Source organism: Berghia stephanieae, chromosome 1 (assembly GCF_034508935.2).
Source record: "Berghia stephanieae isolate SIO BIC M18660-M18661 chromosome 1, UCSD_Bste_1.3, whole genome shotgun sequence".
NCBI lineage: Eukaryota > Metazoa > Mollusca > Gastropoda > Nudibranchia > Aeolidiidae > Berghia > Berghia stephanieae.
In genome coordinates this window covers 86,577,250-86,593,112 of record NC_088360.1, presented here as the reverse complement: position 1 = coordinate 86,593,112, position 15,863 = coordinate 86,577,250, and the positions used below count along the sequence as shown (strand labels likewise).

Genomic DNA, 15,863 nt, shown 5'->3' with positions numbered 1-15,863 from the left:
TGTGGTGCTGGTTATATAAAAGGTGGTAGGGATGATGATGTGGTGATAGTGGTTGTTGTAGTGATGATGATAATGATGATGATGATGATGATATTATGATGATGATGATGATGATGTTGATGATGGGGTGGTTGTTGTAGTGGTGATAGGGATGTTGATTTAGTGATTGTGAAAAGAAAATGAAAAAGGTCGAATTGTGATGATGAGCGGAGGTGAACTACCAGCAGATTCTCAGCCTTGTAGTGTAGTTATATATGATCAACAAAAGTACAAAGTACAAAGGATGAGACCCATATCCTTAACACTCATATTCAACACAGTATCAGAAGTGGAAGACTTAACTCACATTAAAACAACAAAACAAATATATTTCAATTCATTTATGCACATTGCAATTCAAAATAATTAAAAACTCATCCTTTTTTTCTTCCCATCAAATTTAAGTTCATCTCGGACCCTTGTGCCCTCATTTTATTTTTTAAAAGTATGTAAGCATGTATGAAATTTATGAATATGAGTGACTATATGTGTGCGATTAGTTATCTAATCATTGTTTCTTCAAATTTAATGTGTTTCTTCAAATTTAATGTGTGCGTGTATATGTGACTGTCAGATTAATCAGTTTTGATTTGTGTGTGTGTGTGTGGGTGCATCTGAACGTTTCTGTGAATGTTAGATTAATCCAATGTTTTTCTTTCATGTGATTGTATATGTGTATGTGAGTGTGTACATGCTTTATATTTTTCTAAGAGTCATGATGTGGATAAAACAACATTATTTCCTCTTTGGATAAATAAAGCTTTTCTTATCTTATCTTATCAACGTTCAGGGGCCAAGTCATGGCAAAGAGAGAAAAAAATAGTCACATCTCTCCAATCTGATCATCTCCGTTCCCAGCATTTTGTGCAGATTACAGAGACATCTGAATAATAGAATCAGCCTCTAAAGTGTACAAATACAGAATAAAAAAATCCATCCCCTGTCAACCTGTCCGAAAATGGAGACGTCCAGATTGTGGAGTTCCGGATTAGAGCGAAACAACTGTACCTGAATACAGTCCCGAATAACTGTCTTTCAGATCGACATTATTGATGTCATATATTTGTACACACAATGTTTAGAAGAAAAAAAAAATTATAAAATGGGAAACCACCTTTTAGAGCCATTATAAACAGCCCAATAGTTGCAAATAGAGAACTGCTATCACATTAGTATTTTAATCTAAACTTCATATGGAACGAAATCTCCATAATCAATTTTGCTAATTTTCCAAAATGTTTTTTTTTTCCTACGAATTGTCATCAGCTCAGGCACCTTGCATTTAACATGATTTCAAATACAGAAAGAATCGCAGTCCTCCCGGCCTCCATATATTTAAAGTTTACATAAGTACACAAAAGTCATTTCCAGCTAATTGACTTATCAAACAAACAAAATAAACATACCAGTGGAAAAAAATTTGTTAAAAACACATTTCATTTCAAAAATTTTATTACATTGATAAATAAATAATCAATAATAAGATGCATCTTAAGTCTCATTAATGACATTTTTCAAAGTCAGATTAGTTTCAATTTACACTTATATTGACTGATCTTAGCATATACCAATTGAACACAAATTCATTAACAATATTGTCTACGAAATTTTATAGGAAAATCTGATGAAAATCTTCTTAACTTTGTACAAGTTTATCGCCTGTATCAACATTAAGAACATAGAGAACAAAATTAAAGAAGTTATAAAGTGGATTTTTATTTGCATGAATTTGACATTCTGAACACCAACGTAACGCCGTGTTGTTCATCTTATTTTCATCAAGTGCTCTCCTTTAAAATCTCCTTATCTAATGAAATGTTTAAACATCCTTCAGAGTGGACATCTCATAAAGATAATACAATTTGATAAGCTATTCATTATTATTGTTCTTTCTTCACGATTTTAACTAAAACCCTGAAAATTGAGTCATTAACGCCTTACCGCAGAGCATTCGTGAAAAAGAATCTTTGTCTATTTTTAAACGTTCGCTTAAAACATATCTGTTTCGATTTTAGTAGATGGTATGAGAAGCAAGATAGGTTTGGTTTGTGTTGTGTTGTGTGTGTGTATGTGTGTGTGTGTGTGTGTGCTTGTGTGTGTAAATGATTATGTTTCAGCCAAAGTAATTTGTAATTTAAGCACTTAGAGTCTGGTGTCTCGGAGTTATAGCGCTATATAAGTTTTCAGCATTATTATTATTATTATTTAAATTGTTGGTAAGCCCTTTAAAATTCTTTAAAATGTCCATTAATGGCAAACCTTTTGAAATAAAAATAATAAAAAAATAAATCACCCCAATATGCATTACATTTCTAAGTATAAAGGTTGACCTCTCATTGCAACATAACCACTTATTGGTCAGGGAAATTCTATTCTATTTAAAAATCAAGCCCATTATGCTCATCTTTCACAAAATCAAAATGTAAAAAAAAAAAAACAAAAAAAAAAAAACAAAACAAAAATTTTCCTATGTGTTTTCCATCATCATGCTTTGATCATACATATTTTTCAATATTTGGATGCTACTGACATATTGCATTTCATTCATCTGACTCGCCTCATGCCACCTGGGGAAAATCAAAATCAAAATGGAATAAACATACTTTGAATAACAATATCCTTTATAGTCAGCAAGTCTAAATCAAGAGACATTTACATTTTTAAAAATGTATCTAATTTTTGGGGGTCCTGATAACTCAGTTGGTAGATCCCTTGCTTCAAATGCAAAAGTACTGAGATCAATTCTGGTTGACGTCGAGATTTTTTTCTGAACAACTTGTCCCCCCCCCCCCCCCCCCCCCCCCCCCCCCCCCAAGCAGTGACAGGGTAGCTGGGCCTATCAGATCTGATGGAAAGTATTTTACGATATACTAGTGACCTATAGAAAGGCTAGCAAGTAATTGCTATTGTAATTCCAAGCTACAGAAACTGGAATAAACTCCTGTTCTGGGGCTCTGAAGGACTACTTTTTAAAAAATCTATATTTTGCAATGTGATGTAACACTTTACTTTTAAAGCAGTTGAGAGAACAATAAGATAATTTCTGGTCAAACTAGTACAGGAATAAAAAAAAAAATAAAAAATTAAAGAGCAAATTACAATGTAGAAAATAAAAGGTAAGCAATGATTATCCTGAAAATGCAGAGAAAAGTAAGATTCTTTTGGGTTTTGTTGTTTTTTTTTAATGCAGGCAGTAGAAATTGATTTGAATCTGTAGATGAATGGTTGACAGCAATTGTCTAGCCCAAACTAAACTTATCAAACCAATTTTAATCACAGGGATGATTATTTCTTTTACAATATTTTTTGTCAGCTCAATGTATTATTAAAGAAAACACCTAGGTTCTTTATTGTGTCAACTATTTTTAAAACATTTATTATTTGAATTAACAGAAAGTTATTCAGGAAGCTTCCAACATGTTCTCTATATATCGATTTTTCATATTTCAGCTAATCGTGATGAAGCAACATCTATAAATTTAAATTATTTGTCAGTATAGTAAAGTAGGATCTGTATAATATCTTGTTGTCCATGATACCCACAGAATATTGTTAAATAAATAAAAGCCATCCTTTGGAGTAACGAGCACCGTGAATCGGGGGTTTATCCTAGTCTGCTACTTTGGGATTTAGTCTATTGCAAAGTACACCAGATCTAACTGTAGCCTTTGTAAAATCATAGCCTGACACTTATAAAAAATTATTTCAAAATACAAGGTGACGACCACTGAAAAAAAGTGAATGAGTTATATTCAATAGTTTAAATTTGCCTATTTGAAAATCCAAACATTCGTAGGTGAGAAACCGCTATACTTAACTTTAAAAGTGAACGATTTAATCTCACCAGGATTAATTAATACTTCAAAAACCTGAAAATTGTGGTCAAGCACCAAACTTCACTTTCATTAAGTTTTAATTAGTTATGATGCTTACTTCGTTCTGAAACTGTAGACAGAATTTTGTATTTCTACAAATTTTTCGTGGTAGTAGGCTGGTCTGAATAGCTTAATCAATGGAATCATTTGTTCCTCGAGTACATTTAATAATAACTCGTTTTTCACTTTCTTTTGATGGTTGTCACCCTGTATTCAGATGTAATTTTTAAAAATCAGTGTCAGGCTATGAGATTACATAGGATATGATCTAAAAGACCCATCTATCCAATCACTGCTTGGTAGTGGACAAAGGAAACAGCCAGAAAAATGCATTTCCTAATGACATGCGTCAAAGTGCCTAGTTGCTGTGATAGTGACTTGTTAATTTTCTAGATTTTTATCCTGATATGATGAATCAAATAGGAATTCATTTTCATCATCAGTTTAAATCATGTGTAAAATGAAACACTTTATTCAAACCTGATTAAATCTGAACCCCCTTCTCTCTCGAATGATAAATGTGTATTTTCTATTTATTATCACTTTTGAGAATATAATCATTATGGAAAAAGAGCTCACCTTAGTCTAATCTCTTTCCAGCGGACCATGTGATTGAGCAGCAATCTTTCTGGTGGTGGAGCCGTCCTTGGATCCTAAAATAGAATATAAAATGGGCAGGCTGAAGGTAAAACGAACTTGGCAGATCACTAAGATAAGAAAGTAAAAACAACTATCCTTTCATGTGTGGTAAAACATATCGATGTAAATGTAGTACTGACCAGAGAGTTTATCATATTGCACACTGCAATAAAAAAATGTTTTCCTGTCAGCATCATCAATGATCTTTCTTGTGTAACACACTAGAACCAGAGACACAATGCAAACACGACTCGCATCATTCCTCGATGATAAATCTGAACTACACCCAGATTGACATGTGCTCAGTAAATAGTCAGATGGCTCTTGATAAAAAAAATAACACTTGAAGGCTCTCTGAGGGCACATTTAAGAGGACTTTATTTCAGAAAGATTTCCTTTTATACCCAAAAGAGGCAACAACTACAAACCACAAGGGCCTACCAGCAACATAGGTAAACAAATGTAATTCTCATCTAATAAGGTCTGTAAGGGGATATAACTCATGACAAACTATAGTCAATGAAATTACATGATTGTTTTCCTTTGACCATTCAACTATTATTTCTATAAGTCAATCATTACATAGGTGGACAAAGGTATCATAGGAACGGAGTAATGCTGTCTTCGTGAATAAAGTTATTCTTAGGTGAAGTAATATACATTCTGGTCATGGTTATACAATTGATTCTACTGAGCGCATTGATTTCATGAACATGACTTAGCATCATTTCTCAAAATGGGAAGAAATAAACAAGCAAGCTGAACAATAATTGAACTTCAATATTCAAGTGTAGCTAGAGATATAAAATCTCACAGTGGGGTCAAATTGACACATATCAGAGCCCTTTTGCTGATAAAATTTAACTTCAATATTTTTATTGATTCCCCACTTATAAACAAATATAAAGTGATCTAAACCAAATTTTTAAAAAGAATAAGCCATGAGAAAAAGATAATAATTTTTTTTAATGCAAACAAAACAACTCACAGCATGAATTTCTAAAGTCCCGGGTGGCTGTGGTACAGCTTGTGGAATCCTCAAGTCATACAGACAACCATCCTCTGATTTAATTGGTGGGGGCAACTCCCATATGTAGGAATCTTTCATCTGATGGGTGAGAAAAGTTTTTTGGGTTTGTTTTTGTTAAACTAATATTAATTCTCTTTTCTTTTTAGGCTGAGTCTCATAGCTCTTTGTTGTTTTTAGACTGTTAGTGAGTTGGGGGATTAGTTCTCAATAAAGTTTCTCAATCAGACTATAAACGTTTAAGGTTACACACAGTTTTGTGTATTGGCACAGTCATCTGCAGGCAGAAGTTGTGAGTATTTTACTTAAACATGCATAACATCAATTAGATTCACCAAAGACTACAGCTCTGTTTAAATGAAGTCTGTCAAGAGACATAAAAGCGTCTTAAGTTAAAACGAAACTTGCTGTCATTAGGTTTCAAATTAGCCAACTGTTAGTTAAACTGAGCAATGATGGCAATAGAAAGAGTTCCAAAGATGAAAATCAATCAGATAAAGTATGAAAGTTGACAGTATCAAAATTAATCCCAATTGTCATCCATAACAGCAATTTACATAGAATAAATACTCAATAACATGAAGAAAGAGAAGGTACGTAAAGTCCAAATATTTACTAACTAGATAGATGGTGAAAACTTTTTGGTTCTAGAATTACCTCATCATCGATGTCAGGTTTGACATCAGAACTGGAGGATTCTTTTGCAACAGTGCCAAGATTCTTGTCATGTGGCCTGTTCTGGATCCAGGCCCTACACACAGGGTAAAGAGGCGTGTCTTCAGGAAACAAAGCTAGATCCACACTTCGATCAAAGAGTTTCATTATTACAGTTTCTGGGGATAGTAATAATAATAGATAAAAGTAAAAAATGTTAAAAAATCACCCCCTGCCTCCCCCCCCCCCCCCCCAAAAAAAAAAAAAAAGAGAAGAAAATGTGAATGGCAATGTCATATCTTCTTCTTTCAAGGAGGATGTATGGAACCTGATTAAAAGTAAAAAAAAATAAATAAATAAAGCTAAAACTTAGGGAAAATAGAGGAATTGAAAATGGTAAAAATGGAAACTCAGGATGAAAATTCCCGGGACTCATTATGCTATTTAACACATCTCCATTTTCCTTCTTCTATTGTACTTTATTATGCGGGTGAAATGTCTGTGCCTAAAACGCTCAAGCTAATAGTATAGGAACTGTTAAACTTCACCTTAAGTCAAGCATACAGTAAAGATCAAAATGATTAAACTGTCAGCATTCACATCCTACAAAAAAAAACAAAAAAAACAAACTTTCAAGATGCTAACAAGTGTTACATCTAAATGATACGTTTAGCTAAAATTTCGCTTCCATGAGAATAAACAGTGAATATCAAAAAAAAAATTATTCTCAATTTAGCAAGTCTTGATATATGCTTTAATTGAGATGTATATGGTTTTGTCATTGATTTCATATATCGGATGTCTTCCTCTTCACATCTTATTACCTACACCCTCTTTTATCAGAATCCTAAAGACCTTATTCTAAATCAATCATACAGGGATTTTTTTCACTTCAGTGCAAGTAATAAGGAAGATTATAGAATAGTCGAAAAACTTCAGATCAAGCTAACAAGCCCAAAAAAAAAAAAAAAAAAAAGACAAATGGGACAACTTCAACAGAGTGGAAGCAAATCCAAAACCATTATAACCTAGCGGTTGATCTCGAACCAGCTGAAAATCCCATATTGACACCGCCACATAACTTTTACCAAAAGGGATACACTAAAATAGTTAAATAAGAAGCAAATTAAAGAACCTAAAACTTTAAAAAATGTACGTGAGAATGATTTAATAGGATGATTTATATCTTCTCTTATTAAAAAACAAAAACATTATGTGTTTCTCTCTAAGCAAAGACTCCAGAAAGGGCCCTGGTGAAACTAATTCTAAGTCTCATTCCAGAACAAGTACACAAAGCTACATGGAAAGGACAAGTAATATAGGGGGACAGATGAGATAGCAAGGCTTTGGAACGATGAAAAATCCATCCGGCTAGGAGGGGGAGGGGGAGGATCTCATCCACTATTTAAATACTTTAAATATCAATACAACTTTGTACCAGAACCAGGTTTGTCATCATAGATGTCTCCCTTATAGTCAATTCATCTTAACATCATACCCCTTTATCAAATTTATTTAGATTTTAGAAAAGGAAAACTTTTTATTTTATGAAAAAGAATTTTAAAATATTTGTTTTGTCTAAGATTTAAGAAAAATCAATTGTGTGCATGACAATGACGACATGTCATGTTCAAAATGTGTTATGATCAGATCAGAACGGAGAAGACAAGTGTTGTTAACTTGATTCAATTCAATTTACTTCATTCTTTTGACTATGCCATCACAATCGAATAATGCACTGCTAAAAAAAGACTAGATCTAAAGATAAAGAAAACTTTATTGCAGTTTCCAATGTCAATAACATGCACTAGGGACCAAGCTCCTGACACAGGTGCATAAAAATGAAATGCATACGTTCATCTTGATTTTCCCCATCGCTTGAGTCAGCTCTCCTTTTCCTTTTCCGACCAGTTTTTACAACTGCTTTCTTTGAAGGAGAAGAAAGGATCTTGCTATAAGAGAGAAAAAATAATTAACAGTCAATCCGGTGAATGTCGTGACATAAACTTTCATTTGCAAACTCATCAATCTAAATTACCCTTCTCCCTTCTATTCTTCAGTCACTAAAATCATCTCTCATTTTACCCTTTTTTATCAGTTTTTATAACTATTTTCTCTGAAGGAGAGGCAAGGATTTCGCTACAACTTACTGGAAGATAAGAATTAATAAAATGTGAAGTTGTGATTACATATAGACCACATGTCCCCCTCCCCCTTTTCCAAGCCAATTTATACACTACTCCTTAATCTTATTTGTAAAGGGTGTCTGACAGGTAAACTAATTCAAATAAAAGATGGTTATTTTTAGCATTGATTATTATGAATGAAAATAAATAATTGAAACAAGTCAGAGAAAAAGAAAGAGTAGTCTAATGTTTACCTAAATGGGAGTGCTGGCTCTTGAGCATATGAGGTAACATCTATTTCATCCCCAGGACTGAAAAAAAAGACATTACAGCGTATTCACTTTTATAATGGTTGATAATCTCTAAAAATGGAAATCCATACTTTAAAAATTACATATTTTGATGGCCAATAGAATTACACGATGAAGACTGGAAATATAAAATATTGTAATATTCTTGAAAAAATTCACAATCATGTACACTCAATGAGTGTGCAAACTAAATCTAGGGTGAGTGGAAATTATTACTAGAGGTGAGGGCACTCCAAATTGATGCAAGAATTGTTTTGTCCATCTTCTTCAGTCCTCATCCCACAATGGGTATGGACCACTGATGAAACTGTTCCATCATCTTCTGTCATTGGCCAGTCTTTCCATCTCCTGCCAGTGAATCCCAGACCTCTCCAGCTCTACCAGAAGATCTTCCCCTCCAGGTTGACCTTGGTCTTCCTTTTTTTCCTCTTTCCGGATGGATTCCATTGCAGGGCTGTCCTTGGATTAGTTATATTGTCCTTTGGTTTCCTCAATGTGTGCCCTTGTTTTGTCCATAGTAGCATGAAACTTTAGAGTAATGACCTAAATTGAGATTTTATATAGCGCAATATCCACTAAACGTGCTCAAAGCGCTTTACAAGGGGTCCCTGGTCAACAGCAACATTTAACATGTATGACTGGACATGACGCCTGTTAGGCGATATTACAATTTTTTCGGATAAAGACAACACTGTTAACGGCCAGGTACTCATTTTACACCTGAGTACTGTGAGAGAATGTGAGTAAAGAGCCTTTTCCAAGGACTCAACTATGCGCCGAGCGCGAGACTCGAACCTAGGACCTTCCGATCCGAAAGCGAGTGTCATGTCATACCACTAGACCACATAACCTACATACTCTCTTTCAAATGAGATTTCCACAATTGCTTATGAATTTAACCAACACACCGTTTGTTTTTTTATTGGTTAAACAAAGAAGGTAATCACAGTGGGCTGGTTTTGACCATGAGTATAATAGAAAATAGAGCAAAGTAAAAAAAAACCCCAAAAAATGTAAATCTATGATCATGTGATTCACATTTGGACTTTGCATTCAGTCAACACTTAAAGTCGACACCTCTTGTTGATCCCAAATGCTCTGTTTTTAATCTAAGTGTTTTTGTTTTTTTTTGGGTTTTGCAGCGCTTATCTTGTTTTATCATTAAGCCACAACTCTGTGCATCAAAGATAATTGCGATTATGAGTATGGTGAGGACAAATGGACGTGCCTATGCTTTTATTTTTATTTTATTGATTTCACTGTCAAATTCAATCTGGCCATCAATTTTTAAAATAATTTCGGACAGAGAATTACATCGTCGGATGGTGCTTGGAAAAAAAGAGTTGAGATGAGCATTAACTCATGACTGGGGGACCTGGTATGTGTGCTGTTTTCTTTTGTTTAGGATAAGGCGATCGAATGGGATTGATGTCAGCCCATGACAAGCCTTAAAGAGGACTTTGGCTTTTTGCATCGTGGGTCTTTCGTGTAATGGCGACCAGTTTAGGGTCTTGCGCATCTCACTAATACTTTCAGACACATTTAGGCCATTTCAGTGCCAGTAAAAAAGAAGAAAATGAGACAGTAAAAATAGTTATAGATTTACAATTTAAAGTGCACAAGAAAAGTAAGACAAAAGGAAATGGCACAAATAGGGAACAGATGTAGACTCCAAGAGCATACCATTATTGTACTTGGTTTGAGATCACCTAAAAGTCTCATCCTGACACAAGCACAGGTCCACACTAAGAGGAAAACACTCAAATGTTTACAAATCATTGATTCAATTTAAAAAAACAAACAGAAAGATGATTTACAAGGATAAAAATATCATTCCCAAAACTATACATTTGACTGTATCCCTCCCAGCCAACGACTCCGGTCAGGTCAGGACAAAACTAAGTAATCTCATTTCAAGACAAAGACAGATAGAAAATAGAAACCAAATATAGGGATAGAAGACAAAGTAAGTACCTCCCTTCCCACTATGAGAGGTCAGAACCCCACCCAGTAATCTACGTGTGTTTCATTGATAATGGATAAAGTAAACCTTTCTTGAATTCAGCCAATATTTCTGGTCCAGCAGTGTTGGCTTATCAGGATTTCTCTGTACTTAATTTATGAACTGAATACCATCTTGGACTTGCACTACTTCAAAGTGATGATTAGCTTAATCATGGCTTTGTAAAACTGCAAAAGCATCCATCTTTTAAACTCCTCTTCTTTTTTTTAAAACCAACAATTAGAACATGTATTTCAGAAAATGTATTTTATACTGTAAATTAATCGGAAAAAAAAAAGTATTTAATTAGGTGTAATTATTTATAGATGTCATACCCTCCACTGTCTCATTTACTTCTTCAATGACGAATAAAAGTAAAATCAAAGGTTTCAAGTTCATGATTAACTTATTTTTAAAAAGGATTTCAATCACACCAAACCGTAACTTTACCTGTCTTCTTTCTTGTCAACCAAATGTTGCAAGGTTTCATCCAATCTATTTCTTGCTGATGTCACCTCCACTGGGAAATATAGTGCAAAATAATAACAAATAAACATCCCAACTTCATCTCTTGAATCTCTTCTTCGAGTTGGATGACATGACACTAAATTAGCAAAATTATGGTCTACTCAATCATGCAAACAACCTGTCTCTCTCTAGTCTAGGGATAAAACTTAATATAAGTCCTTATATATAAGTATAAGTCTTAGTACAGACAAGCACCCTTATCAATTATTTCAACGGATTTTCCTCTGATTTGATTTCTCTAAGATAAATTGTTTCTATAATTTCTCAGATAATTTATCTCGTCATAACTGAGGAACTTGCCATTTTCATCTAGGAGAATGATAAGAATGATGAGGCTCTGCCTTAATCAATTTAAAATTGAGGGGATTAAAATTTGAAAAATAAAAAAAAAGAAGCAGGTGAAAGGAAGTTCACTGAAGGGAACATTGTAGTCAATGTCATGTCGGTCGGTGGAGTTTTGTTCTTAACCATTTCCTTCATGACGTTTTACTTGCTTATTCTTTATTTATAATTTATAGAGTTCGTCTGACATTTTCACCATGAATTTGACATGTTAATTAAAAGCCTTCATCATTTGACTGAGTTTTATAACAGACTTTCTATCCTTAGTAGATGAAGGTGTCAGTTGTATTCTAAGGCTGCAGTAATTCGGACTCGAGTCTGAATAGCTAGATTTATATTCTAAGTCTAAGACTAAGAACATAACAACATGACTAACATGATGTCCAAACAAAATCAGGCCAAAATAAAATTAAATTACATATTCTGATCGTGCTAGACAAGCAACCATTCTTTTCAGTCCGAAGTAGCGGTATGAGTTTGAGTGAGTACGAGTCGTGAGCTGAGTCAGTGGTGTACGGTGTAGTGTGAGTAGGCAGTTTAGTGAGCAGCAGCAGTGGCAGTCAAATTTTGACCCAACTCGCCCATAGGAAAGTTGTGACTGGAAATTGCAGTTCGCGTTTTGGGGGGTTCAATTAAAGATGCATAACTTCGTTATAAAGAGGAATATCGCAGATATTTTGGTATCATTATTTTCGTCTTTCAATTTCCTTTTAAATGGTGCCAATTAAGGAAAAATCCATTAATAATTACAGAAGTTATATGAAGTTAAAATTTGGCAATTTTCAAATGCATTTATTTTTTTATTTACCGCGTGGGTTTTTAAAATTTAAACGCTTGTTTTTAGAATAACATCTAAACTTTATTCATGCCAAATTTCAGGGCTCTATATCGATGCGCAGACACCTTTTAACTCTGCGCCGAAATGCCATGTTTACATTATCTTCTCATCATGGTTGCCGGACGATATCGATATTCATATCGATATTTTAAATTTAGTTATGTATTATTTTCAATTTAGTCCATAATATTTTCAGTACTATTATTTACTATTTTTTTATTTTGAATACATACTTTCCAACTTTATTTATGGGCATTTTATAGTTTTTGTTTCAAAAGTTAGTATATTTCTTCTCTTTGTGAAATCCGATATTAACAATATCGATATTTTAAAAATATCAATTGCTTTAATTTTATTTTATTTTACTTTCCCATCAAGTCATCAAGTTTCTTTACCATATGTTTAGATATGTTTATCATTTGTATCCATATTCTAAAGGCCTTAGCCTTAATAATTATTATGGTAAGAAGTTCTATTAGTTATACATTTTGACACCCCCATACATTGAGAGAGAAGGGGGGGGGGGGGGAGGGATAAAATTATATTAATTGTCAGTTCAAATGATGTAATAGCAATAAACCCAAAGTGGTTCAGCAGAATTTTTTAAAGTATTAAAAGCCAGAACTTTACTTCTAATTATAATAGGGAATCTGTTTCAATTTATATGAACTTTTTCAATCTACCACTTTATTTATATGCAATTAAATTGCCATAGAGGTAAAAATAAACTCATTATGTCATTACACAACATGTTTATATCTTTTCATTTAAATACTCTCAAACCCTTTTTTATTCTCTATGTATTAATTCAAAGAGGGGAATTATTTACAATTGTTTCAGTGAGATATTGGGGATAAATCCAACAGTGATATAGCAAATTGTTTCTTACGTCTAGCCGAGTTTTTTATTATGTAACATTTGCGTCATATTATGTAATAATGTGTTAATTTGAAATGTTATCTTCCTCTTTATTAATGTAAATGCATTGTCCTTGATAAGACGAACATTTTGGTATACAATATATGATAAGAACTCCATATTCACTGTTTTAAACCATTTTTTATTAACATCACGCGATTTCGGTCACAACTTTGCAATGGTAATTTTGGGGTAAAAATCGGTCTGAAATTTCAGACTTTAACTGCCGTAACTACATTTCTAATCAAGATAGAAACAAAATTCAAACTGTCTTGTAATCTGTGTTGCCAGCTCTTTCATATGACATTGGTTTCAAGTGTGTGAGGTACATTTAGAATTTCTTTTAAACTCCCTAGTTAAAGCCAGAGACAGAGGTAGTTGGGCATCCACCCAGTCCTGATCGCTTATCGAGGCCATTTAGTCTAGATGTCCCTTCTTTACCTATCTCTCATTCACAGACCGATGGACAATAAGTGTAAAAATTTAGAGTGAACATAAAAAGCCTTTAGTGTACAGGTGTTTTACCTTGCCGACCCTTCGACATTTTAAAAAGGAGATCAAAACTGATTGGTGCAACGTAGACTGAATTCAACCACGGAAATCAACAAACGTAATAGCCGCCATTGTAATTCTCTCTTTTTTTTAAAGTGAATGTTTGTAATAAGGGAGTGGAAGAGAATGTTAATGTTAGATAACCGGCGATATTATTCCACCCACAGGCAAACTCTCTCTCTCTCTCTCTCTCTCTCTCTCTCTCTCTCTCTCTCTCTCTCTCTCTCTTTCTCTCTCTCTCTCTCGTGGTGTTTTACGTTAATTGAGAAATAAGTGTGTGTGTGTGTGTGTGTGTGTGTGTGTGTGTGTGTGTGTGTATAATTGTGATGGAATAGGGTAGGAGGATATATAGGTGAAGACAATGTGTTGTATGATATGATGGAAGTGTTATTATTGTCGTTGTTTTTGTTAACATGTAACATTTTTATTTGTAATTTTGAGGTAATTTCTTTTTAAATGCAGAGATTTTATATATTACATTCGTATCATGAGGCTGTATGGTTGTTCAAAATTCATTCTTCGCTTTAATAAGACAAGAAAATAAATAAAGAAAGAAAAGAGGTAAAAACCCATAAACTTTTACATAGTACTTTGTCTATTGTGTGAAACAAGCTTTACATGGGGTCCAAAGCCAACAGCACTTTTAATTGTAATATGAGCCAAGCCATCTTTAAAGCACTTTTAACGGTTTTTTTCACAACGCTATTGCCGTTATCATTTTACACCTGAGTACTGCAAGAGTATATAAGTAAAGTGCCTTCTCCATATATTCAACTTTGCGTGGCCCACTGCAGAACTTGAACCAGGGAACCGGGGTCAGAAGCAGAGTTCATACGACAAGACCGACCACAAAGCTGAAAAGGACCACACACAAAAAGCCACTCTAAAAAACAACAAAGCCAATACGCCATTTTACAGGCTATATATGCAAAACACTTTTCTGCGCTAATTTAGTTGATTACACACCATGATGATTATTTTTTAGTTGACTACACTAAGTTTATTTGACCACCTTACACTTACACAGTATGTGATTTAGTTGACTACCTTGCACAGTATGTCATTTAGTTGACTACCTTATACAGCAGTTTTTTATTTGACTACCTTACACAGTATGTGATTTATTTGACAACCTTACACAGTATGTGATTTAGTTGACTACCTTACACAGTATGTGATTTAGTTGACTACCTTACACAGTATGTGATTTAGTTGACTACCTTACACAGTATGTGATTTGGTTAACTACCTTTGAAAGTATGTGATTTAGTTGACAACTAACCAAAGTCATATGCAATAGATCTAACTTTGATGACGTAAATTTTCTTTGTATAGATTTTTTCAGTAAATATTTTTGGTCATATGAAACAAAAAAGTGATGTCAAAAAAACTGGTTCCAATCTCATTGGAAGTGTAAATCCACTCTTCCGAGGGCTCAATACATGCCTTGTGTAATTGATTTTCTGGTTCCAGAGTGATGGCATCTTATTTTTCTAGTCTAAATATATGCTGGTCATTAATAAAGATAATCTATCCTCGCTCTTTTACGTCCTGTAATCCCAAGAACCTGCCTTTCCACTCTTCTACTAAAATAGTCATGCCACCTCATGATTCAATATGTAACCTATTCATTAATAGTTATCTGAAGGACTGGTTACATACACACTTCCGAGGTTTGGAACAGGAAAACTGGAAGGTGTGACGTCACAATCTCTCTTGACCATTATATTGGCTTACATATTAAAAGACCATTGTTTGATACCATCAAATGGCCATGAAAATTACCATTTTTATTTGATTTATGTAGATGACAATCTTGGTTGATGCTTATTAAGTGGACTCGAAAAGAGCAGGTTTATTAATATTATACTTGCTCTGAAAATAAGCTGTTGCTGATTAATACCAAGCAATCTATATTGAACAATCAAGGGTAGATTGAAAAGCCTTGACGCTGCTCTTGTATTTTCAAAACTAGAATAGATACGAAATTGTCAAAGGTATCAGAACAAAGC

The 15,863-nt window shown here is 33.7% G+C and overlaps 1 protein-coding gene across 1 annotated transcript; it reads right to left on the bottom strand.

Moving 5' to 3' along the window:
* Positions 1-347: 347 nt before the first annotated feature.
* LOC144960252 (protein lin-37 homolog) lies at positions 348-13,952 on the bottom strand. The gene is made up of 8 exons (XM_078893287.1): positions 13,825-13,952; positions 11,124-11,193; positions 8,615-8,671; positions 8,089-8,186; positions 6,238-6,413; positions 5,542-5,661; positions 4,494-4,567; positions 348-2,606 (listed from the first exon to the last, which is right to left on the bottom strand). The coding sequence occupies exons 1-8, from the start codon at positions 13,841-13,843 to the stop codon at positions 2,507-2,509; spliced, it is 714 nt and encodes a 237-aa protein (XP_078749413.1). The 5' UTR covers positions 13,844-13,952; the 3' UTR covers positions 348-2,506.
* Between the last annotated feature and the right edge of the window lie 1,911 nt (positions 13,953-15,863).

Excerpts from the sequence above, each read along its gene's own strand:
- LOC144960252 (XM_078893287.1), bottom strand. Across the intron at positions 8,672-11,123 it reads GTTGACAAGAAAGAAGACAG|TCCTGGGGATGAAATAGATG; the intron begins GTAAAGTTACGG and ends CTTTTTTTTCAG. Across the intron at positions 2,607-4,493 it reads TGGAAAGAGATTAGACTAAG|GTGGCATGAGGCGAGTCAGA; the intron begins GTGAGCTCTTTT and ends GATTTTCCCCAG.